Source organism: Excalfactoria chinensis, chromosome 2 (genome assembly GCF_039878825.1).
Source record: "Excalfactoria chinensis isolate bCotChi1 chromosome 2, bCotChi1.hap2, whole genome shotgun sequence".
In the NCBI taxonomy this organism is placed as follows: domain Eukaryota; kingdom Metazoa; phylum Chordata; class Aves; order Galliformes; family Phasianidae; genus Excalfactoria; species Excalfactoria chinensis.
The window spans coordinates 87,333,909-87,358,172 of record NC_092826.1 but is presented as its reverse complement, the minus strand read 5'-3'; the positions used below and the strand labels follow the sequence as shown (position 1 = coordinate 87,358,172).

General features: G+C 41.9%; 1 protein-coding gene across 9 annotated transcripts in view; it reads left to right on the top strand.

Moving 5' to 3' along the window:
• The first annotated feature begins 12,809 nt into the window (after positions 1-12,809).
• The window catches only part of KIAA0319 (KIAA0319 ortholog), a 45,620-nt gene continuing 34,165 nt past the window's right edge, over positions 12,810-24,264 (top strand). For 6 of the 9 annotated variants that reach the window (XR_011902818.1, XR_011902819.1, XM_072328883.1 and 3 more), the window contains exons 1-2: positions 13,291-13,425; positions 20,907-21,063. Coding sequence is in view for 6 of the 9 variants with exons in the window: in XM_072328883.1 (XP_072184984.1) it covers positions 21,015-21,063 (49 nt within the window). In the remaining 3 variants the exon portion in view is untranslated. Of the gene's footprint in view, positions 13,007-13,282; positions 13,426-20,906; positions 21,064-24,264 lie in introns of those variants that run through there. The other 3 variants (XM_072328879.1, XM_072328880.1, XM_072328884.1) reach the window with 3 other exon arrangements.

The following is a 24,264-nucleotide window of genomic DNA, read 5'->3' as shown; positions in this document are numbered from 1 at the left end:
TGAAGGTAACGTGGGACATCGTCTTGCTTCTTCCAGGGATGAATGCCAAGAAAAGCACAAAGGCTGCTGTTGACAGATCTGTGCAAAAGCGCCACATGATGGTGATTCTCAAAGCTCTGCTGCTGTGTGCGCTGGTGCTGGCCTGTGGTACTGTGCTATGGATATGCAAAAAATACCGGTGAGTTGGCTTTTCCCCAAAACACTTTATTGCTGCGTTTGGCAAGGAAGCATTTGTGGTGCCGGGATCCTGGACGGCCAAACTTTACGTTGCAAAGTTTTTCTAGTTTCCCCTTATTTCCTGTCAGTGAGTAGTGCTTTCTGAAACTCATTTTCACAGGCCGTGCATGAGGAAAGAGAGAACAGCAGAGCAAGCTCATCCCGAGACCGACGGTGAGGGTGTTCCAACTGGAGATGAGTGCAGAATGGAGCTGGGAGAGGCAGCAGGAGAGAATCTTGCCCAGTCAAACGAGAATCTCAACAACAGTCCCAGACCATTCTGTTCTGCCATCAGAAACATCCTGTCAAAATGCCAGCATTTATTCATCTGCAAGACCACCCCCTGCTCCAATTGATGTTCTAGTGGAGTGGGAGCAGGATTTGGATTGGCTTCTTTAGGAACTCTCTGAGGTGGCTGACAGTGTAACAGCGTAGTCTCATTGTATCTTAAAAACAAACAAACCATCAAAAAACAATAAAACAAACAAAAATCCCAGCACTGTTCTTTTTCTTGGATACGCTGACGTGATACATTTTTCAGCTGAGACTTTGCAATAAGTCTTGAAGCAGTTTTGAACTGGTACAAGTTGGCAGTGTCTGCATTCCGTTCTCCTAATTTCCTTGCTGCTCAGAGTTAAGGTGCCATGCATCCATCCCCCAGCTCTAGCTGTCTCCTGAATCATGACAGCAGCCTTTCCATATTGTGAGAACAGCCTTTTCACATCACTGGAGTGGACTCATGCTGAAGGACAAGATGCTCGCAGACATGTGTCTCACTCCAATTTGTAGGAGGGAGGCAAGGTTCTTTGATATGTGTACACCCAGCATGAGATTAAGAAGCAGCGGTTCAAATGTTGGTCCAACCAGTTTATTAAAGTCCTAGCCATTTAGGGAGATGGGGAGAATGCAGAAGGCTAACGCCAAAAGTAAATGAAGAAGGCAAATGGCATAGAACAAAAGGCAAAAGAAAACACCAAAAGCAAAATGCAAAATGCAATGGCAATGGGCAAAAGCAAATGGAAAAGTCAAAAATAAACAAAAGGGCAAAGGCAAATGGCAAAAGGGAAAAGGTAATGCCAAAGGTAAATGAAAAAGTCAAATGGCATTGGACAAAAAGCAAAGGGAAACGCCAAGAGCAAAATGCAAAATGCAAAAGCAAAGGGAAAAAGCATAACACAGCGTGAAAAGCAAAAACATAAGGGCAGATTCAGAAGGGAAAAGGCAAAGGCAAAAGGGAAATGCAGATGGCAAAATGAAAAAGCAAAGGAAAAGGCAAATGGCATAGGACAAAAGGCAAAGGCAGTTGCCAAAAGGAAAACTGAAAATTCAAAGGCAATAAATAGGTAAAAGTAAATGGAAATGGCAAAAGCAAATAATAAGGGAAAAGGCAAAGGCAAACACCAAAAGGAAAACTGAAAATGTCATAGCTGTTTTTGCTTTTTTTTTCAGTGTTTTCAAAAACTCTTTTTTAAAATATTTTTCAAAATATCCTTGAAAATTTTCTGAAAGCAGAAGTAAGTTTTAATTTTTTCTTTCCTTTTCACTCTTATTGGAGGATAATACTTAGCTTTTCTAGTATTTTTATATAATTTAAGGTGTTGGTTTTTTTTTAGTATTATTGAGGACTAAATTAGAAAATCTCTCACACCACCTCTAAAGAAATGGCATTGTTGGGTGTCTAACAATATAACTTTAGGTGCAGTTTTTCATACATCAGTTAAAGGCTCCAAGAAAGAACAAGTGAAGTGCTCTACATTTTCCATGAGTCATTAGTTTGTATGTAAAACATCATTGCAGAGAAGTTGTATACATTCATAGATTCATAGAATCATATAATTACCCAGGTTAGAAAAGACCTTGAAGATCATCAAGTCCAACCGCAGCCTAACCATAGTACCTTAACTCTAGAAACCTTCTGCTAAATCATATCCCTGAGCACCACATCCAAATAGCTCTTAAACACATCCAGGGATAGTGACTCAACCACCTCCCTGGGGAGCCTATCCCAGTGCTTAACTACCCTTTCTGCTTTTTCTACTAGTAGTTCATGTACCATATGTTTAACTCGCTTACTCACATCAGCCTCAGTATGTATCTCCTCAGTAGAGCTGAGCAGGTCAGGTTTCCATCTTTTGTAATGTGATAGTTTGATTGGTTTTCTATGATGGAGTGCTAGCATCAGTGGACAAAGGAAGGGCAATAAATGTCATCTCTCTGGAGTTGTGTAAGGCCTTTGACATGGTCCCACAATATATCCTTATTTTTATATTCGAGAGATGTGGATTTGAAGGGTTTTTCGCATGTATTCCAGCTGGGGCCTGTTGCTCCTCATCCTGTTTCTGCAGACTGCTGAAGAGAGTCTGGCCCCATTCATTTGACTCCCATGCTTCAACTACTTCTAAAGAGTGATGTGATCGCCTCTCGGTTTTCTCCTCACCAGGCTGAACAGCCTCAGGTCTCTCAGACTTTCCTCATAAGGGACATGCTACAGGCCCCAACATTCAGCTGCAAGTTTAATTATCTCATTGTGGTAACTTTAGTCACCTCTCCTTTATCCCTGTCTTGTTCTCCCATGAGGCTCAGGAGAGACTTGGAGGAGAAGAAACAAAAGATTGTGCCTCTCACACCAGATCCCAAGCCAACTATCCTCCATGGCTGTTTCTCAGCAAATGACAAGGTTCTTCTTTCACTTTTCTAAGTAGTATTTATCCAGTCTTTTAAAATGAGACATAACTGACAAGTGGAGTCTTCTTCTCTGGGGATACTCAAGACCTGTCTGGACACCTGCCTGTGCAACCTGCTGTAGGGAACATGCTTTAGTAGAGGGTTTGGATTCAATGATCTCTGGAGATTGCTTCCAACCCCTACAGTTCTGTAATTCTGTGAGTCTGTGACTTTCTTCCCACAGCTATTTCTGGAGTACAGACGCGGTTAGTTGCAGTTTTGTGTTACAACTGTAGAGGGCAGACAAGACTTTCAGATCAGAGGGCTTTCAGGTTTCTTTCAATCTCTTCCCGTACCCCAGGCGCAAGTCAATCAAATCGGCAGCAGGTACAGTTTTCCATTACAAAACTACTTCTCACAGTTTGGCTGCTCGTGGTCCTTCAAAAACTTGTTTCTTGTGCGATGAGAGAATAAACAGTTTATATCAAAGGGCCAAAGATCATAATTCAGTAACCCCCTGAATTCTTTACCAAGGAATCTTACAGTAATGTGATGGCATTTATGATAAAAACAAACAAACAAAAAAGAAGATTGTGAGATTCTTTAATTTCCTTTTTTTGTTGTTACTGTTACTATTAACGAATATGTAGCTTCTAATTGTACAGGTCAGTCGTCATTGATTTTACTTACAGATCTATATCTCAGTTCCTGCTGCTCTGTATGATGACCAAATATGGATTCTAAAAATGAGTAAAGATAGTTTAGCTCAACATATTACTCAAATATTCAGTATTAAAATAAATCCCCCAAAACTAATGCTTAAGAAAACAAAAACAAAACAAACAAAAAAACAGTTATTTTTATCTTGAAAAGCTAGGATACTTCTTAGGCACTTTTGGTCATAATGATGACCAAGGAAATGGAGAAGGCATGTAATGTGCAATGTAAGTGATGTGAGTTCTTTGCAATACATTGTATATTTATTTGTCAAAATATAGAACCAAATATCACACGCCTTCAGAACTTCCTCCATTTTTATTCTGCAGGAAGCTATGTTTTAGGGGCAGAAATACCAGCAACCCTGTGACACAGTGTGAGATTTATACTAAGGAATTACAGGCTGCATATTTATACTTTGAGCTTTGGGCATTTGTGTCATGACGAACAGCATACTGGGCAAACGTCTTTTTGCTGAGATCTAGAGCAGATATCCACTGAAGCAAATCCTCACAATGCAAGAATACTTTTTTTCCTTCAGAGCTATAGTCCTGGGAATGCTTGCTACAGTATTGGTGTGGTGCATAGGGAAATAAGGGATTATGCACCTTTGGCACAGTGAACCAGCAGTATTCGCTGTTGTGCAAAAAATGGACAAAAGCTCTACCACTAGTTGACACACAGACAACAAAGTTCATTTTCTCGATCTTAGTGTGATCAGATAGAGAAAGGTTACATAAAAGAATTTTTCTCTATGTTTTATATGCAGCTCTTTGTTTCCTGTTTTATAGTGATGAGACATCACTTGCTCCAAACAATTCTAATTTCAATATAATATTTCCTGGTATTAAAGAGCAAAGGACTTCTGGCTGTTGCAGGTAGGCTAGATTTCCCAGTTACCTATAAACATACCTTTGGTTTCCATGGTTACTCAGCATTGAGTATTTTTCTTTCACACCATTGGTTGCCATGGATACAAGTTGTTATAAAACATAGCAGCTATAAATAAACATCGCAGGGATGTAGTTCTGCATTCAGCAGTGAGCTGTAGTGAACTTTGCTTCATTAACACATTTGAAAATCGAAGACTCTCAGAAGAATTCTTTTAGTTAGCTGAATTAATACACTTGTTACAAGAGAAGGTATTCACCAAAATTATCAAACTTAAATCATCCATGAGACTGGCATAGCTGCATTGCTCAAAATAAAGAATTTGAACACCTTCTGGCAAACACGTGGATATACTAATACTAACTACATTAGTCTTAAAGAGAAACCCAACCAAGCCAGTGGAAATGGAATCAGAACAGAATATTTTCTAAATTGGAGGACAATATTACCTTATCAACAGGAATGATCTCAAGCACTGTACAGCAGCTACTTCTTTAAAAGAATTACAAACATTTCCAAGTGTCTGCTGCATAATGTAACCCAACAAAATGAGACAGAACAGCCTACAGGGGTGGGTGGCCTGGGAAGAATATAGGGATACTATACTGCCCAAATGTGCAGGGATGCAATCAGGAAAGCCAAGTAGTAGATGGAATTAAACTTAGTGAGAGATGTGAAAACCAAGAAGGGTTTCTTTATATACATTGAGCAGAAAAGACGAGCAGAGGAGAGTGTATCCCCTCTGATAAAATGGGAGAGCTGCCTTCCTCAGACATGGAGAAGGATGAGGTACTAAATGAGTTATTTGCATCAGACTTCACTGTCAGTCAGGCTCCCTGTCCCTCTTGTGTCCCTGAACTTCTAAGTGGGGGCCAGGAGAAGAAAATCGTTCCCAATGTAAGAGTGGAGTAAGTCCAAGACCACCTCATGAAGCTGAACATGTACAGGTCTATGGGACTCAGTGACATGCATCCCAGAGTTCTGAAGGAACCAGCTGATGTGGCTGTGAAGCCACTCTCCATCATATCTGAAAAACTGTGACTGTCAGGTGAAGTTCTCATTGACTAGAAAAAGGGAGACAGAGAAGGTAAGACCCAGGGAACTCCAGGCCAGTGAGCCTCACTCAGATATTGTTACCAGCAGGAGCAGGGAAGTGTTCATCACTCAGTACTCAGCACTGGTGAGGCTGCACCTCGAGTACTGTGTTCAAGTTGGGCTCCTCAATACAAGAAAGACCTTGAGGCCAACTTGAACATGTCCAGAGAAGGGCAACAAAGCTGTGAAGGGTCTGGAGGAAGCTGGACTCATTTAGTCCGGAGAAGAGGAGGCTCAGAGGAGATGTTACAGCTCTCTACAACTACCTGAATGGAGCTTGTGGTGAGGTGGGGGTTGGCCTCTTCTCTCATGTAAATAGCACTAGTGGGAATGGTCTCAAGTTACTCCAGGGGAGATTCAGGTTGGATGTTAGGAAATACTTCTTCTCTGAGAGGGTGGTCAGGCGCTGGAACAGGCTGCCCAGGGAGGTGGTGGAGTCACTGGCCCTGGAGGTGTTCAAGAAAAGTTTAGATGTTATACTGAGGGAGGTGGTTTAGTGGGAAATATTGGCAATACATGGATGGTTGGACTGGATGATCTTGGAGGTCTTTTCCCACCTTGGAGATTCCATGATTCTATGATTCAGATTTAGGAGAAGGTAGGTCAGTGTGAAGTATTCCACTTTGATCTGGAGCCCTGTTCACCTCCTGGCCTCAACAAGCTCTGCAGGCATGAAGAAAACCACACTTAACCAAAACTCTTCAGTATTTTTGGCTTTTTGAAAGTTGACCATGATATAACAGCATCTTAAAATATTGCCATAATGTTTTAAAGGAATAAATCTCAACATGCCCCAAAATAATCTCATAATTAACACCAGGCTTAGAAATATCAGCATGAAGTTTCACAAAAGCTAAGCAAGAAAATTCAACAAGAAAATTTATGTTCCCAAATAACTGAAAGCTCATCGAATCCTAAGATGCATATTGCCGTTTAAAGAAAAGCTCTCAAGCATAGCAGCAGGACAGAAAGTATTTTCATTTTGAAATGGTTTTTTTGTTTGCTTAGACTCCCAAGACAAATGATGATGACAAAGAACAGCAGTATCTCCTCTCTTACGTTGTTTCCTATTTTGTCATGCTACATTTTTTGTTTGTTTGTTTTAGTCTTTGTTTGGTTGTTTTTGTTTTGTTTTGTTTTTGTTTTAACAGGTAGGAACTTTATACAGTGTATTACCAAGAAACAAGCGTTTTTACAAGGAGCAAATTTGATGTTAGATTCAGTGACTCGCCCTATTTAAATGACTAGGTGAGTTGCACTGAACTCCGTAGAAGAAACATTTCCTTGAACAAATATTCAAGTCCAATCCTAACTCTTGCATGGAGAAATAGTACTATGTTTTAAGTAATAACAACAGTTTGGCATTTGGGGATCTAATTCAAATCAGAAGTGCCATATGAAATAAATAAAATAAAGTAAAGTAAAATAAAATAAAATAAATAGTCCAGTTAAAACTCATGGTGCCAGTTTATATTTATTGGAATCCTTGAAGAATTACTTCTGCAAAAGAGGCTAAGAGGCTCTCTCTCTGTCACTGTCTGCTGGAACAAATCTTCTCTGTCCTTCTGCAACTGGCTGGGTGACAATAAAGGATGACGTGAATATGAATACTGGGGGAATAGTGACTGGACAGATGCAATATGTCCCCATATGCACTGTCAGAGTGACATCAGACCAGTAGGATTGGGTTATCTAGCAATGAAATGCTTAGTCTAAACACCCACTTGTGTGTGGCAAATACTAGGAAAAAAAGAGTGAATCTGGATATGACCCTTCCCACCTCTGTCTTGCATCTGCTACTCATACCCTTAAAGCACAGCAGGTAGGGTGTGGAGCAATACAGGTTAGTCAATCTGTGTCTCTCAACCCACTTAGGCCTAAGTCTCAATATCCTGAAAAAGAGTTCTGAGTGCCTTGTGAACTGCAGGTACCAAAGAGCTGCAGAGCAAGTTGTTCCATCCTTCAAAGCAAGGAAGTGATTCTGTTGCTGTCTTGAGTCTTACCCCAAAATTATCAGGAACCTTAACCAATTTCTCTTAATCTCAAGAATGAAGAGGCTGAGGTAGATGTGTTCTTCCATTGATTCAACAGGAGGCATAGACAAGCAAATAAACCCTACAATATTAATTAATTAATCTTTAAGCACAATAAACTAATGCTTTGGCTAAAGAAATACCTGTTCAAGTAGCCTCCTGTATTGTAGCTACGTTTAGGTGTCTGCAACCTTGAGGAGTATATGAGAAAAACTAATAGTTGATGTTGTACAATAGGTTGTGGAATAAAGGAATACAAATGCTTGTATGCATGTATGACTTAGCACAATGTGTAAACTCCAGAGCCATCCCTATCACTGAATAACTGACTCCTCCTTCACTGGCAGTCTTTCTGAATCTTTGAGACAGGATTGAGAGGGTACATGCAATGTCTTTATTTGGAACAGCACATAGAATCATAGAATCATTTGAGTTGGAAGACACACTTAAAGGTCATCTAGTCCAAATTCCCTGCATTGATCAGGGACATCTACAGCTAGATAGGCTCCTCAGAGCCCCATCCAGCCTGTCACAGCACTGCCACTCTGCCACCACTGCAAAATGTTCAGTATTTCACTACTTCTATTGTAAAAAGCTTTTTTTTTTTTTTTTTTTTAATATCTGGTCCTCAAAATCATTACCCCTTGTCCTATCACAACAGACCCTGCTAAACAGACTGTCCCCTCCTTTCTTATAGCCAGAAGACTGTTATCAAGTCTCCCCAGAGTTTCATATTATCTAGGCTGAACAGCCTACAAAAAATATAAATAATACCTCTCTATGTATTGGAGAGAAGGTTGGAACACCAGCTCAAGAAAATAGAACTGCGGTAACTGAGAAGACATCAGTGTAACACTGACAATTTGGTAACTGCTGAGAAATCAGAAGGCATTAACAGGAGGTGCAGTAGGCAGGAATGTTGCTAAATTAAAATTCAAATGCAAGTAATACTTGCAGCAACTCATGGTAAAACTGCTGGTGCATCACTGTTTAGGAAATTGATGTATTAACATATGGAGATGTTGCAAAACTTGTTTTTACCAAGGAAAAGGATGAATATTTACCTGCTTCAGTGAAGGTTAACATACTTGAATAAAAGAAAGAAAGGAAGGATTATACCACATCACTGTAACTCCTCCTATTATTAGATTTGTTGACATTACCATGTGTAGGACAGAGTGGCTACTAAAAATCTGTTCAGAAAGCAGAAGCTTTATCTGAAAACAGCAAAAATAATGTGAATATAATGAACAGTGCTAGACAAATATGGTCAAGGGCACCCACCTGACTTGAGAAATTCAAAATTCTCGCAATTATTGAAAAATCAGGAAAATGAAATGTCACATATGCCTTGAAAACGAACAGTACTCTCTTCTTTGGAGTTGGCAGGCACTTCCTCAAACCAAAACAGATCAAGCTATTTTAGTGGGGAACAGGTCCATCCAAGAAAGCACAACACAATATAACGAAGGTAAGATCTTGTATCCAAACTAGCACATCTCCCAGACCTCTTTCCTGTGGAATAACTGTCATGTGAAGCAGCTGGTTTAGCAAACAGAGAGAGGGAGAGCAGGGTGCACAGAGACTGGAGTCTCTGCACCAGTCCCGAGAGGGGAGGGACTCCCTGCACACTACCATGCTGTCACGCTCCCTTGCCACCAAGGCCAAGCTGCTCAGAAGAGCTGTGTAGTGGAAATGGGGTTGCATGTCACGGGCTGCCTTCAAAAAGCCTCTGGATATCTAGCACAGAGTTTGTTGTCCCAGGTGATGACAGCTTCACAGAGCTTTTGTTTGACCAAATGAATGCACTTACTGTGGAAAGGCAATTGGAGGTAACCAGATAAACATTTACCTAGAAGGCTACATTTTTGAAGTTTTAATTATCATCAGATTGCATGACAGTACACTGAGCCTATTATTTCACTGGGATTAAGCCTACTAGCTCATCAATTATATGAAAGGCATGAATTGACTCAGCAAGAAAATACAATCTTAGCCACAACCACCTGCAGTGAACCTGCTTTCTTGGTCCTCCATTTCACAGCATTTCTGGAGTTTGCAGACTGTTAGTAGGCAGCAGGCGCTGCTGCTTTGAATGGGAGCATGGGACTACCTGCATCCTGTCTGTTCTATGGAGGAGGAAATCTGCGTGCAAAATTCAAGGGTACTCTGCTTCAGAGATAGTAAACAGAGGGACAATTCTCATCCTCTTCTCCCTGCTTTCATCATAGGATGCATCGTAGGATGCATCTCTTGACAGGACAAGCAAAGGCTTGTCTCCCTCAGGCTGCACTGCACTAAGGAGCTTTTGCATACTTGCACAGATCATTCAAAAAACACTAGCACTGAATATGCAAGCGCCTTGTTTGTTTGTTTTTGTTTTCCTGCAGAAGAAACGAGTATGCAGATGTATCTAATGCATTTACCATCAGCAAAAATTAGGACCTCACAACTACACAAAGCATTAGAGGACAATCCTCTTTCCATAGTGGGTCGGTAAATCTGTGCTGCCAGGAAGGCTGCAAGGCATGAGAAACAGGACTGCCTCACAAAGCAAAGCCAGCCAGACTTCCTCTCACCACACACACTTCCCCTTCAACATCTTAGTCAACATCAGAAAAAAATATAGTTGTTTTCTCACTAATTTTGTTGTGTTGTTATAAGAATAATTGTTAGAAGTCCATGTTATCCTTTTTATCTAAAGTAAAGCCTCCATAAGTGGGCAAGAACAGCCAACAAACAAAAATCACAGAAACTGAGGGATCAGAATTGACATAACATAGCAAAGATATGGGAAAAAAGGCAATTCCTTTAGACTTCATCACATACATCCAAAATAAATCTGTTGTTAAGAGTTCAGAGATTTACTTACTCTACAGAGCAAACAGATGAGGTAGTGGCTTCTCATAGCAAAAGAAGCTTCAAGAAACTTCATACAGACTGTTGTTTAAAAAAAAAACAAAAAACACAAATAAAAGATGGGTAACTAGGAATCAGAAGGAAAGTAAAAAAGTGATAAAAACAGCTGTATGCCAAAGATGTCGGCTATACATCTTTAGGGCGTTTATTTTTGCCCTATCATGCTGTAGCACTTGCAATATACCATTGCAATATACGTCAAGAAGTGAGGCAAAAACCAAGCACAACATCAATGTGACAGTAATACTGAATATTTTATTGAAGAGGTATGCTGAAAAATATATGGGTACTCTTACAGAGTCTTCAAATATCAGAAGCTTCCTTTTCATTATCAGGATATGGGATTTTGCCAGCTGAGCAGCTGGCAAAATCTAGCTGGTCTCTAGCTTGATGTTTAAAAAAATAAAGAATGGTAAAACCATAAGTAGAGTAGAAAGATGATGCGTAGATCCAGGTGCTCACCCCAGAGTAGGTCACCTAGGAACAGCTCATGATGGAGAGATGCTGGCCTTGACTGCCCTTACAAACAGCAGCAGTCCCCATTTACTTGTTCACTGCATAAAATGGAAAATCTCTACCAAAAGTGAGAGTATCCCCAAAACACTGTTCTTGAATTCAGAGCTGTCAGCAGCCATGCACAGCGACTTTCATGTAGCATGATGTCATGAAGGAGGCAGATTCCTATGTTCAGGGGTCTTAGGCAGATCAGCAGGGATACTGAGTTTGTTTTTCAAGCACCATTGCACAAAGTCACATGGCAAAGAAGCCTCAGCAACCTTCTCCTGGAAACTCTTTGGTTTAGTATCTAGAGATCTTTATGGAAGAATCCTCTTAAAGAGTCATAGAGCATGCCAAGTTGGAAGGGAACTCCAAGAATCACAAGGTCCAAATCCTGGCTCCACACAGGATCAACCAAAATTCAAACCCTATGTCTGAGAACTCTGTCCAAATATGTCTTGAACTCTGGCAGGCTTGGGGCTTTAACCACTGCCTTAGGGAGCCCATTCCTGTATCCGATCACCCTCCAATGGTGAGCAGTGCTGGGCCTGATGTACCCCAGGGTATGGTTGGCTCTTCAGGCTGCCAGGGAATGCTGTAGACTCAAATTCACAAAATCATAGAATCACAAAACGTAGCAGCTGGAAGGGACCTTTGGAGATCATCTAGTCCAACATCCTCCTTCAACCTGCCTCCAAACAGAACCATGAGTCCCTTTCTGTGAGGCTGCTCTCCAGCCTCCATAAGTACAAGGTTACCCCATCTCAGGTGTAGAATCCAATTTACTGCCCTCTGCAAACTTACTCAGTATACTTTTAAGCCCTGTATTCATGTCGTTGATGAAAAAAAGAAAACTAATGATAACTGAGCCCTGTGGAATCCCATTAAAGACTGACCACCAGCCTCATGGAACAGCATTTGCCCCTCAAGCACCACGTTATGCTTTTATCTAGCTGTATGCTGGACATTTTGTCTAAGAGGATACTGTGATAAACTGTACCAAAAACTTTGCTGAAATACAATATGGGTAAATTTGCTGGACTCCGTTTTGGTCAGTTAGGTGAACAAACTCTGCAAAAGGGTAAGTTTGTTAAACACAACTTCCCCCTTGTGAGCCCATGACAGCAACGACCAATGACTGCACTGACTCTGAAATGCTTTTCAGTGACTCACGAAATAGTCTCCTCCGTAATTTTACCAGGCACTGAAGTGCCACTGATGGGCCTCTAAGTAATTAGCAGGCTCTCGTTACACCTCTTGAAAACTGGAATAACATTTGGCAGCTTCCAGTCGATGGGATTCCCTGGGCTTTTTTCTTCTCCATCTCCAGCGGTTGCATCAGCACTCCAGAAAGCAAACCCCTTCTCGGGATCATCCTTCTTGAGACACCGCTGCTCCGTTGCAGCAGGACCCGCTGCGGATACCCGTGCCTGCCCTCAGCGGCCGGCTCGGCGTGCTTAGGACGCCTTTTGGAGCGGGCAGCCCTGCCGGGGGGCGGCCCCACCTGCTGCCCCCGAGCGAGGCCCTTTCCCAGCGCCCTCTCCTCAAGATGGAGGCGCGGCGCCTCCTCTCTCCTTCAGTGCTGGCACGGAGCTCCTCCACCTCTGTGGAGACGGAGCGGTGCCAATCTCGCGTTCCGCGTCTTTCTCCCTTCCCTGCCGCCAGCAGGTGAAACTCGGTCTCGCCACGGTGGCTCGGCAGCCTCAGCGCTGGGGCGGTGCGCGGGGTGGTCTTTGGGCGATGAACCTGCGCGGAACGTGGCGGCCGCCCCTGGGCGGCGTGCGGACGAACGGCGCTCGCTCCTGAGTCAGCAGCGGCGCGGCGGTGGGCGGCACGTCGCCGCCGGCCCGTACCCGCCGGCCCGTACCCGCCGAGCCTCCCCGGCCCTCCGGCGCTAACCCTCGGCTCCTCTGCTGTTCACTCACAGGAGCGACGGGGCGGAGGCTCCCCCTACAGCCGTCCGCCGTCTCCAGGTAGGCTGGCTGCCGTGGCCTCGGGTATCGGCGCGGGGGGAAAGGGGCGGCAAACGGAGCCGGGCGCTGCCCAGCTCCCGGCAGAGCTCGGGCGCTGGGCTCCGCGTAGCCGCTCGCTGCCGAGGGGCCGGGCCCGCGGGGAGGTGCAGCCCGAAGCTGTCCTGCCGCCGGCCCACCTCGCGGGGATGGGACGGGACCGAGGGGTAGGCAGCGTCTCGGCACTGTTGTGAGCATCCCGCCGAAGTGCTGACGGGACTGCGGTAATTCGTTCTTCAGGGAGTTGTGCCTGTCGTCCCACCACCGCCAGCCCATGGGCAAAATCTGTTGCGTGCAACCTGTTAGGCCGGGAGCGTGAGAATAGACGACAACGGGCTCGGGGCTGTATGGGAGGAATGCGAATGCGGCTATTTAATTTGCAGGTAGGCTTATATATGTAGTTGAGTATGTGGCTAAATTTGATATAAGCTCAGAAATCAAACCTTTATGTTGTCCTATGTGTATTTGGGTATTTGTATATCCAAAATATATAGGAATATTTTTCCTTGCTAAGTTGTTATCCTCTCTCCTGTTAACATGTGTTTCAACCCAAACCTGTGTTTGTGTGTGACCAGTGAGCATAGTGCTCGTGTTTAGTATGCATAAATGCTTTGTCAGAGCATGTTAATAAGCAGCAGAGCTTAAACTGAAGAAAGTACTGCCACTGCAATTTGGGGAGCTATTTACATTGAGATTGTTTGGTGGTCTCATTCCCTTGAGCGCCTTCAGGAGCGTATGGCTCAAGCTGGTCACCTTTGACCAAGCCATATAGTTGAGGAAACAAAATTAAGCACAAGCTGGTTTTCACTGTAGTCCTCCCTAATCTGTTTGTGACAGAGGAGCTTTCTCATGTGCCTCATACTGAGTACAGTATATGACAAAATACTGATGTTGATACGGTATGCTAGCTGTTAAACTCTTCAGGGTAGGTTCTGTGTGTGTCTTTGCTTTTATGGAGTTCTATGGGACTCTGATGCTCAGCATCACAACTCTAACATGTTTGTTTTGTATAATATCCCTGGCATTTTACGGGGTTTGGTATTGAAACTGTTATTTCATTGTTAGGCATTGTCTTAAGCCAAGTCTACATCTTAAAAACCCAGGGTGGTACAGAGTTAACAGATGATACTGACCATCCTTATTTCGGTAACTGAGGTCCTGAGGATTGAGCTGCTCAGTGTATTGCACATCAGATTGTGTGTCTGAGTGGTGCACATGTACACTGACCAATACTTTTCCCTTAGAAACAAGACAAAGGCAATGTAACCTGGATTTTGCATCATTGATGCTAATTGCAGTCATGTTCATGGCCTGTGGAAGAGGCTGTGCTCTAGGATGCTTGCCTGCCCAGCCTCATCTGCTTCCAGCTTTTTTTTTCAGGGACTATTGTGTTTGGGGAATGGAAGGGCTTTTCATTAACAACTCAATTTCCTTGATTAAAAATACCACCTGTAAGCGTGATTCTTTTGCACAATCATTAGTTAGCTACCAGTGAGTTATGATTCTATCAAATCTAATGATGGATTACAGCGAGGAAGTTTTGGTAATGTGGATGGAGCTATAGCTTACTTCAATTTTGACTTCTAGTTTTTATGCTGTTTTAGCAGGAAAAGGTGGCTACTAAATTCAGTGGTGTGGAAATGGGAGTTCCAAGTCTTCTCACTGACAGGTTTCTGAACCTGCTGGTGTAATGTCCATTGGGAATAGTTCAAAACTGTCCCAGCATCTGTTTCAGGTGGGGGCCTTCAGACCCTTTCCATTTGAATAACTGTTGTGGGTTTCTTCACATGTTTGTATCACAAAATTAGCTTATAGATCTTGTCTTAAAAAAACAACCAAACCACAACAACAAAAAAACAACCAAACAACAACAACAGCTCTTATGCTTCTTAGTAATGCCACTAAATGCATATATTTAGTAGGATTTGGCATTTAGGGGTTGGTCTGTGATCAAGTGCTGAACATCCAAACAGTTTCTAGTTTCAAGGCCATAGAACAAGTACAGAGCCACAGTAATGGATATTATACCCTTGGGGAGAAATCCCTCTTACTGTCAAGCAGTTAGCTTTCAATTTCTGTTACAAACTGTCCTTTTGAACAAATTTATAATAGAATTTAGCTGCAGGTACTGTGTTTTTTCCATTTAAATGTCTGATTTATTATTTTTTTTTCCAATGTCAGGGTCTGACTGTATTGAGTATTTTTCAAGATGATATGAGGTTGCAGTTAACAGATAAGAATTGAGTAAATCATGCTGGAGGTATGAATGGAGGTATCCTGGTATCAGTTTTGTGTGTGTGTGGTTTGTTTTTTTTTTCTTTTTAAAGTTGAAGGCTAATAGGGGATATAAAACGTAGCATGGTCATATGGGTGAATAGACCTTTTCCTACCTTTTTTTGACTGAGATCAAGTACTTTTTCCTTTGCAGTTCTATCAACACACAAGCTTTCAAATGTAGAAATGGATGTACATCATCTACATTAAGTCTTTTCTTAAAAAGCAGTAGACCAGGAAGGCACAAATCGAGTGTTTCTAAACATCACCTGCAAGATCATGGCTTTTCTGGCTGTGTCTTGTTGTACCCAAGCCATCATACACAACTGTTTTTCCTCTGCACTGCAAATGGTGTTATCTCAGCCAGTGGTTGGATGTTAAATACTCTAATCTTGGAAGTGATTAATTAGTTCTGTTCACAGTAGTATTTGCATTGCTTGAGCCGGTCTATCAATTTGTGAGCAGCCATTGAAAGCTATCACAAGTTAGATGGACTTAGGTAAGTTGGAAGTCTGCTTTTATAACACTATGTTGTTTTAATACGAAAAGATTACCTGAAATCCTAGCTCATTCATTTATCTTCAAGCGTTAACTTATTGTTTCTTCTGATAGATGCTGTAGTGCTAATTGATGAAGACAATGTCAGTCATCTTCCATAAAAGTAACAAAAGCCATAAAGTTTGCTTTTCATTTCAAGTGAAAAGATTTTCAGAGAGCTTTTGTGTTTGTTTCAGTTGGAAAGATTGGTGTGGTGGAAAGGTGTCACAAGAGCAAAATAGCAAAAGGGACAGACAGGGAAAGAATACTTGCCTGTCTCAAAGGATCTAGGCTCATAGGGAAAAATTCCACAAAGGAGAGATCACATATCAGGAGCGGTAGCTCCTGAATCCTAAATAGTGAATTAAATGGGGCCACAACTTTGTCCCATTAAGTTCTCCTTAAAAGAGAAGAAAGAAAAAAGAAAAGGTAATATTTCAGGTATTTAATGTTAGACTGTGAGCCTTGTAGATTCAGTCTGTAGGGTTTTTTTCTGCAGCAATCACAGTAATAAACCTTTTTCTGCTAAAGGTTGGAATTTCTCAATAATGACTGTAGTTCAGGAAATGGCACTTAGAGAAAAAACATGAAAGTAGCAAGGACTGCAGTACCATGGTGGGTTGAACCATTGAGTAGTCCCTTTTTATTTACTTTTGAGGGCTTCTACTCTCAGTGCAGGGAAAAAATAATACTCCTAGATTCAAGCTGATGTAGAAGCAAATTTTTTATGTTGTAGTTTTAGTAGATGACTAATATGATCTTTTTTTTTTTTTTTTACCATTAACAGGTGAAAAATGATTCTTGTTCTGTGCTTTTATCAGTTATTTTGTCTCAAAGTGCTTGAGTATCTTTCTTCTCTTTATACATAAGTTGCTCCAAAAGTAATGCCTCCTACATATTTCCATGGAAATATATGGAAAGCACTACATAGAGCACAGTGACGCTACTTGATAGAGCAATTTCTCAGATACAAAGCATGATTTTTCAGTGTAGTTACCACCATTATGTATGTGTTTTCCCCAGCAATGAACAAGTGGCCTGCATTCCACTTGTAAAAATCTGCTATCCAGAATTGTGGCTTATATTTCACATTGTTGTCACCACTGCTGAAACACTACACCCACCACCTCACTGTGCTCACATCCTCTGTTTGGTCTCCATCAACAGTCAGCAAGCATCAAGGTATGTCAGTGGGTGCCATTTTGTTCCACGTAAAGGAATTCAGTGGCACACTTTTGCTTCATGTGCACTTCTACATCAAACACCATTCTGCCAGCCTGCACCCCTGCTGCCATCTGTCGCACAGCAATGAAGCTTAATGGAATGTTGGCAGGAAGATTCAACTTCTACTGCCATACTGCCAACATCTGCCTCTGAGACATGGGACAACATAATAAAATAGGAGGCATTAGTTAACAAGCAGTCCTCATAGTTTACTGAAGTTTCCCTGAATGTTTTAATGTTTACCTGCAAATGGTACCTCATGGTTGGACTGTGCTGTTGCTAGCTTTATTTCTTGCTTTCTGTATTAATTATACTTATATCAGGAATTGGACTGAGACCTTACACTGCCACTGCACAGGCCTTCAGATGCCTGCTGGACAATGACAGCTTTAAGAGCTCTGAGCTTTAAAAGCATACCACCTGTTTGCTAAATCTGTTTTTTTTTTTCCCATTCAAAATTCAGAAGTAATGTATGTATAGCAGTGGGATAGTTGTTTTGAGGTCTATTTCCTAGCTGTATAAATGAACAGTGAAAGAAGATAGCTGGAGAAATTCTGAAATGTCTTTCATGGAAGTCTTGGGAACAGTTTAGATAGCAGTCCAAAAGAGGACTGGAGGATGTTATATCATCATTAACTTGCTGCTGGGGTCCTAAGCTTGACCAAAGGAACTGGTTTGGAGTTGGGCCATAATACTGCTCTAGAAGTCAGCCTTCAAGAAGGCCTGTAATACCCCTTTGAATAAGGCAGAGATGTTTACAATTGCATCCTGCTGCTGCAATAAAGAACTTTCCATCAGTAGTCATGACCCCCTCCCAGACCTCATTTAAAGGGTTGGCAGTGGAGGTGAGGGTATTTCTTGCTGGAGATCCTTGTCTACCTGAGGTTTTCTAGAAATAAGCAGCCCTTTTTCTTCATTTCTGCACCTATATCTGCTGTGCTTGGGCTTGTTCTCATTTGCTGTAGCCAAAGGCTTTGCCACCCTGCTATTACCGCTGTACTTTCCATCCTGTTATAACATTACACTAGTGTTAGGAAGTCGTGTGGGTGATGTTGCACAGGTCTTGAGTATGGATGACTGTTGTGTTTTTCACATCTGCTGAAGAGATTGAAAATCATTTAATTTTATTTAGATGCCTAACCTATGTCTGTTTTGTTTACGTGCATTAGTGTAGTTTCTGTTAATACTAGTTCCTAGTGTATGTAAGTATCCTGAGTTTTTGCTCTGTGATATTGGGTACAGATACTAATGTCATGAGAACTTACCTTTCTTCCTTCTACAGTATTAATACATTATTAATAATTTTTTAGCAGTGAGCTTCGATATGAATGTAGGCACAAAAACCGATAAAGTGACTAATTTAAGACACTTAAGTGAAGGTCAAACTAATTAGAAATATGTTCAATTACTCTGCCTTGCTGCTTAATAGGAGATGCTGTCAGTTCTATACTGAGGGTTTTTGCTTTAACTGCACCTTGAGATTTCCGATGCTCTTTCAGTGTTCCATTTGGCATGTTACCCAGCTATGCTAATGTCCTGAAGATTATGTTGGTAAGAAGCTCCTGCTTGCATTTCCCACAGACATCAGTGTATCATTGAATTCCCCCATTAGAAAAAATAGCACCCATTAACATTCATCAATGCTTGCTGAATGTTTATGGATTCTGGCAGACATATAGAGCCCTCCATCCCATTGAGAAGGGAGTTGCTTGTGACAATCACCACCCTTCTTTCTTGATGGAGGCAGTCTTGAGGTGAGGAGTTGACAACCTCATGGGTGGACTTCCCACCGCATCCTCACACACCTCTCCCTCAAGTTCCAGAGCCTCAAACCTAGTATGTACAGTCGCATAGGGTTGAGATTTGCCTACAGCACTGAGCTGGGACCTGTTTCCACTCTTCTTCTCTTAAATCCCCTCCCTCTGCATGTCAGTGGTAAGGCAGGGGGTCCACCACTGTTTCACGGATATCACTCTGGTGTATTTCTTGCAAGTTTGGCAGGAAATTTCTCCACCAATCTATCTCAAGCTTGCACTCTCTGATGCTCCTTAATTTCTTCATCTCCTCCTTGTGCTCTGCAACTGTACTGAGCACATCATCCACCTGTTAACACCTCATGCAGGTGGAATCCCTGCTGCCCTGCACTGGTAGCATCATGCGCAGGTTCTCCCTGTAATCAAAGGTGAGAACCACCTTGTTTTTTGGTAGACACTCTGAGTTGCTGCATTCTTTTTGGACAGAGCTTTCTGCTTAGTGGAGTCCTTGGTTAGATTTGTTCTCTGGAGGGTAGCTGAAAGATGAGCCAGTCTCCTGAGTGGGGAGGAATACTCTGCCCTCCTGCTCACCCTGCTTGCTTGCCCCATGCAAACTGCCTTGCCACTCCCTTCTGCCATGCTTTGCTCTGTTTGCCTGTCCAGTATGTTGCACTCTTGGATCACCACACATGGAGAGGAGTTGGCTGCTGTCCCCTGCATCCCAGTGCCACTGCATTTCAGGGGCTGTCCCACTCTCCAGTGGCTCTTATCACAGAGTTCTGTCATGGTTTTATGCTTCTTTGAAGAGTCTCTTAGTGTCAGCCTCTGCTATAAAGCTGATCCACTCAAGGTCTTCACTGGAAGTGAAGGATTTATGCCTTCCTATTGGGATAATACATGCCCTTGCGTTGTTCTGTTGCCAAGTATATTTTTTTTTTAATGTTGGCTAAAGAACCAACAGTCTGTTACATGCATCTGGTCCTTTTGGCTGCTACTGGGAAGGAGTGAAGTGTACTACGAACTCCTGGTCCAATTCATATCTTGGCAAAGGAGTCAGCACAGAACCAAAATAGTGCTTGAAGCATTGTAGAGATACTGTGTGGTGGAGTAGCTTTGTTGGCTTTTGGTTTTTTTGACAGGTTTGTGTGTGTGCTTAGTGGTAAACTCTAATTGTGTGGCTTAAAAAATAAATTGAGACCATCTTTCCCTTCATTTGCTCTTAAGAAAAAGTCTTCTGTTGTAGGTTAAAACAAAGGTTACAAACGTGAAGTTATCTTAAAGGAAGTATCAGTTTTGGGGGATATTAATGCTAATCTTTCCTGGTTTTGCGGAGACCTTGCTGGAAACCTCATCTTTTTTTCTACTTGGCACTTGTTTTTGTTTTACCCTTTTCATTTTACTTTAAGGCTGTTTAATAACTGCAGCTAATGTGCAGGGCCCGTGATGTTTTTTTTTTTTTCCTGCTTTAGTATTTGTTGCCTTTGTTCCCTCATTTGGGAGACTTGATGCTCTTTGTCAGGATGCTACATTTGAAATTCTGGATAAGCATCTACTTGCGTTACTGTGATAGCAGGAAGGGAGTAGCTTGGATGCTGCCTTGAGCTGACTTGAGACCATGTGTATTTCTTAGTATGGTTGATACTGTCTATGGTTCTTCAATTAAGAGTCCCTGCCAGTTTCCATATAAATTCTCACCCACCTCTCCGCCCCATCCCACCCCACCCCCCCCCCAAAAAAAAAAAAGAAAAAAAAACACCCAGAAACAAACAAACAAAAAAAACCCCAAAAAAACAAAAACAAAAAACAGGATCTAGCTATCCAGATAATCAGCCAGAATATTTGTGGTTTTGGAGGTATAGGAGCCCAACCATGCAAGTCCATCTAAAATGTATCAGTATCTTCAGAGAATGAGACTTCCAGGTTGGTAATTTGTTCTTGCTTCATCTACTATATAGTCAGTCAAGAATTCAGGAAATAATAAAGAAGTCTGCATTTAACCTGTCTATTTGCTTTTACAGTAATGTTCTAATTAATGCTCACATCTGACCCATTTCTTCCTGTCCTGTTTGTTGCAGTGCTTCACAGCCATAGCAGAGCATTAAATAATCTTAAAGGAAGCCAACATTAAGTGATTTCCACACAGCTGGTCAGAAAAGCAGTTGTATCTGCCTTCTCAGTGCAGCATGGCATTTGGACTTGGTGCTTTTTGCCTGTTACTATGGGCAATAACAGGTAGGAGCTTACTTCTTTTGTTTCTGAGTGACACAACTCTGAGTGAAGCAACTGCTTTTGGAGTGTATGTGGACAAGTAAATAATGTGTGAATAAGGCAAGAATTAGGAAACCTTGTAGCTCCTCAGTGAGTTTTCACATGTACAGCTTTGTATCTTAGCTGCTTATTGCTGTGAGGGAATGCAGCTTTGGGTGGTGGTTTGGTGCCAATTTCAAGAGGACTGGAGTGTGGAAAAAGGTGGTTGAGGGGAATGAACATTAACTACAGCTGCACTAGTAACTGTCTTGCAGTAATCATTAAGCAAGCTTCTTAGGAGAATGTAAAGCTGAATATAGGGTTTTTTTGTTTATTTTTGCTGGGTTTTTTTGGTCTAACAGGTCTTACTAAACAGTAAATATGCCCTTTTGTAAATAATCACCCATGCTGTGTTGCTGTGGAGCCTGTAGCTGGTACACAGCCTCTTGAGGTGGAAGAGAGAGGGCAGAGGGAAGTGGGGAAACAATCAAAAACCAACCAAATAAAAAATACACGCACTCTTCAGTAGAAGGCAATAACATGCAGTAAATCCTGAATATTGGCTGTAAAGAAACTCATAGTTGTATGTTTTCATTAACATGAGTTACTAGCAGACTGGAATATCCTCCATGTGCATATGTAGAAAGTCGTGTTTTCCTTTTATGCCAATTTTGCTACCTCCTCCTCATTTGTCTGGGAACAAGACTGCTCTACTCAAACTGCTCTCTGTAGTCCAACCCTTTCCTTGTATCTCAGGTATGAGCACACACAGATCAGGTGCTCTGAAAGTAGCTCTTTCCACTTCGTTATGTTAACCTGCAATGCCAGAGATATATGTTGGTGGTACAGCACTAGAGGTTGAACTTTCCTGCCAGTACTCTGTTGCATTTTGTTCTCAGGTGACAGATGGCAGCAGAGAGGCAATCTGTCAAAAATGACATCTGACATGCAAGAGCATATGAAGCAAAGGCATGCAATTGAATTCCTCCAGGAGGGGGAAAAAAGGCACCTCTGGACATTCCTCAGTGCTTGCTGAACGTTTATGGAGTCCAAACAGTAGGTAGTGTATTTCAGCAGTGGTGACAGTAACATGAAAGCAAGCCATGTTCCAGACAGCCATGCGCAGCTGTCACACCACAAAATGAGGAGTGTTTTGATTAGCTCTTCTCTTCAAACTGGCAGAGGAATCTGTGTACAGAGCTCAATATCAGCTTCAGTGCATTGGGTACAGTAATGGCAGAAAGAACAACACATGCAAGTTTGTTAGGACCTACTGCAGGACCTACTGAACAAATATAAGGCTGAAGGTGACAGTTTCCTGGATTGTATCATCACTGGTGACAAGATGTGTTGTCAGCACTATGAGCCAGAGTCAAAGTGGCAGTCCACAAAGGGGTGGTGTGAATTCCCCTTTGATGTAAGAGATATAAGATGTAGCCCTCAGTGCATGAAATGGTACCTGACTTTTGGTATAGGAAAGCAGCAACTCTTCTGGATTTCCTAGAACTCTGACAGATCTCAACTCTGACGACTCAGTTGTGACTCTGATTAAGCTGAAGGCCTGAGACAACCTTTCTCTTGTGATACAATAATGCCAGGCTTGTACAATCAATAAGTAAACAAAGGTTAAACAGATATTTTATTAAGAAAGATTATCCTGATGGAAAGATAATCTATAATAAATGGAAATGCTCACCAGTGTTGAAGGCTCATAGTAAACTCCACAAAGGAGCAATATCCAGAGAAAGAGATCCTTCCTCAGTTGCAGTCAGCCCTTAAATGGGATGGATCTAGGGGAGGTGGATCCAGTCTCCACCCCTTCAGGTAGCACAGCTGTATTGCCTTCACCTGTGCTCCCACAGATGACTCATTGCTTGCCTCAGGTGGTCAATCAGAGGTTCAGGCTGTGATCAACAGTTTCCCATATACAGGCCCCATACCATTTTGAAGATAATGCAGCACATTGATGATCTTGTCCTTCCATGCCCGACGTATAGTCCAGATTTGATGCTTTCCAACATCCTGTTGAGGATGTTGTTGCTCAGAGAACCCATCTTTCATTGGCATCAACAGAACGTTTTCCTAGCAGTAGCACTGTCATAGTGGCTATGAAACAGTGGATCATCTCTGATGGTGCAGATTTTCATGAACATGGTGATATTTTCATCTTGATAATTTGCTGGCATTGTCCATCCAGTTAAGGTCAGCTCTGAACTGGAAGTCATTTGCTTTTTTCTGTGAACTGTTTGATGAAATATGTCAGCGGATGTTAACCGTCATTACATCAAAAGAACATTCTTTTTTTGTGTGTGCACTTCAAGTAAGATGATTTGTCTCAGGTTCAGGAAGCCATTAGATGGGCATTCTGCAGTTTTTTTTCTGTACGTGATGTAGTGCCTCTAAAGTCTATTTATTTTAGGAAAGGGAGAAAGAAATGCTTATGGAGGGAGAAATGCAGGAATGAAGAAGTTAGCTGGAATCTATTAGTTAAACAGTTTTTTTCCTATGCTATCACTAATAATGCATTTTCTGCCACCAGAATTCATTTAAATACTGAGTTGTGATGTGCAAGGCAGGCAGGTCAAACGCTGTCCTCCATTACTGTGTTTGTTCCATGGTGCTGGCATTATGTTTTCATGGCTGAGGTAGCAAGTCTGATTGAAAACAATGCTAAAAAGAATTGCTGGTTTTATGTAACAATTTTTTGAAGCACAGTCAGTTTCTTCAAGTTGAATTTTGGGGAGAGGTACTTTGAACAGCAGTTCAAAACATACGGAATAAAAAGCTGTAGAAAAAGATATACATTATGTTCATTCACGCTCAGTTTAAACACTTCACACTCGTGATCTCTGATGTTCTATGAAAATAATTGTAGTATCATTTCTTCCTTTGCAGCAGAGGTGTAAATATTCTCTCATGGGAGCAAACTCTTGGGATTCCTCATAAATGAAAATGGTTAAAGCTGCCAAATTTGGGGAATTCCCCTCCCTGTCTCTGGAGCTTTTATATTTAGTCCAGCAATGATGTTGATGTGGGAGATCTTTCATGAAGTTCAACTGACATATCTGGTGTATCAGACATAAATCCTAGCTGCTTTCTGTCTCAGCTGGAGCAATGACATGTAGCTGCCTTTTTTGTGTTGTTGTTTTTTTTTTTTAATCTTTTTTTTTTTTTTTTTTTTGCTAT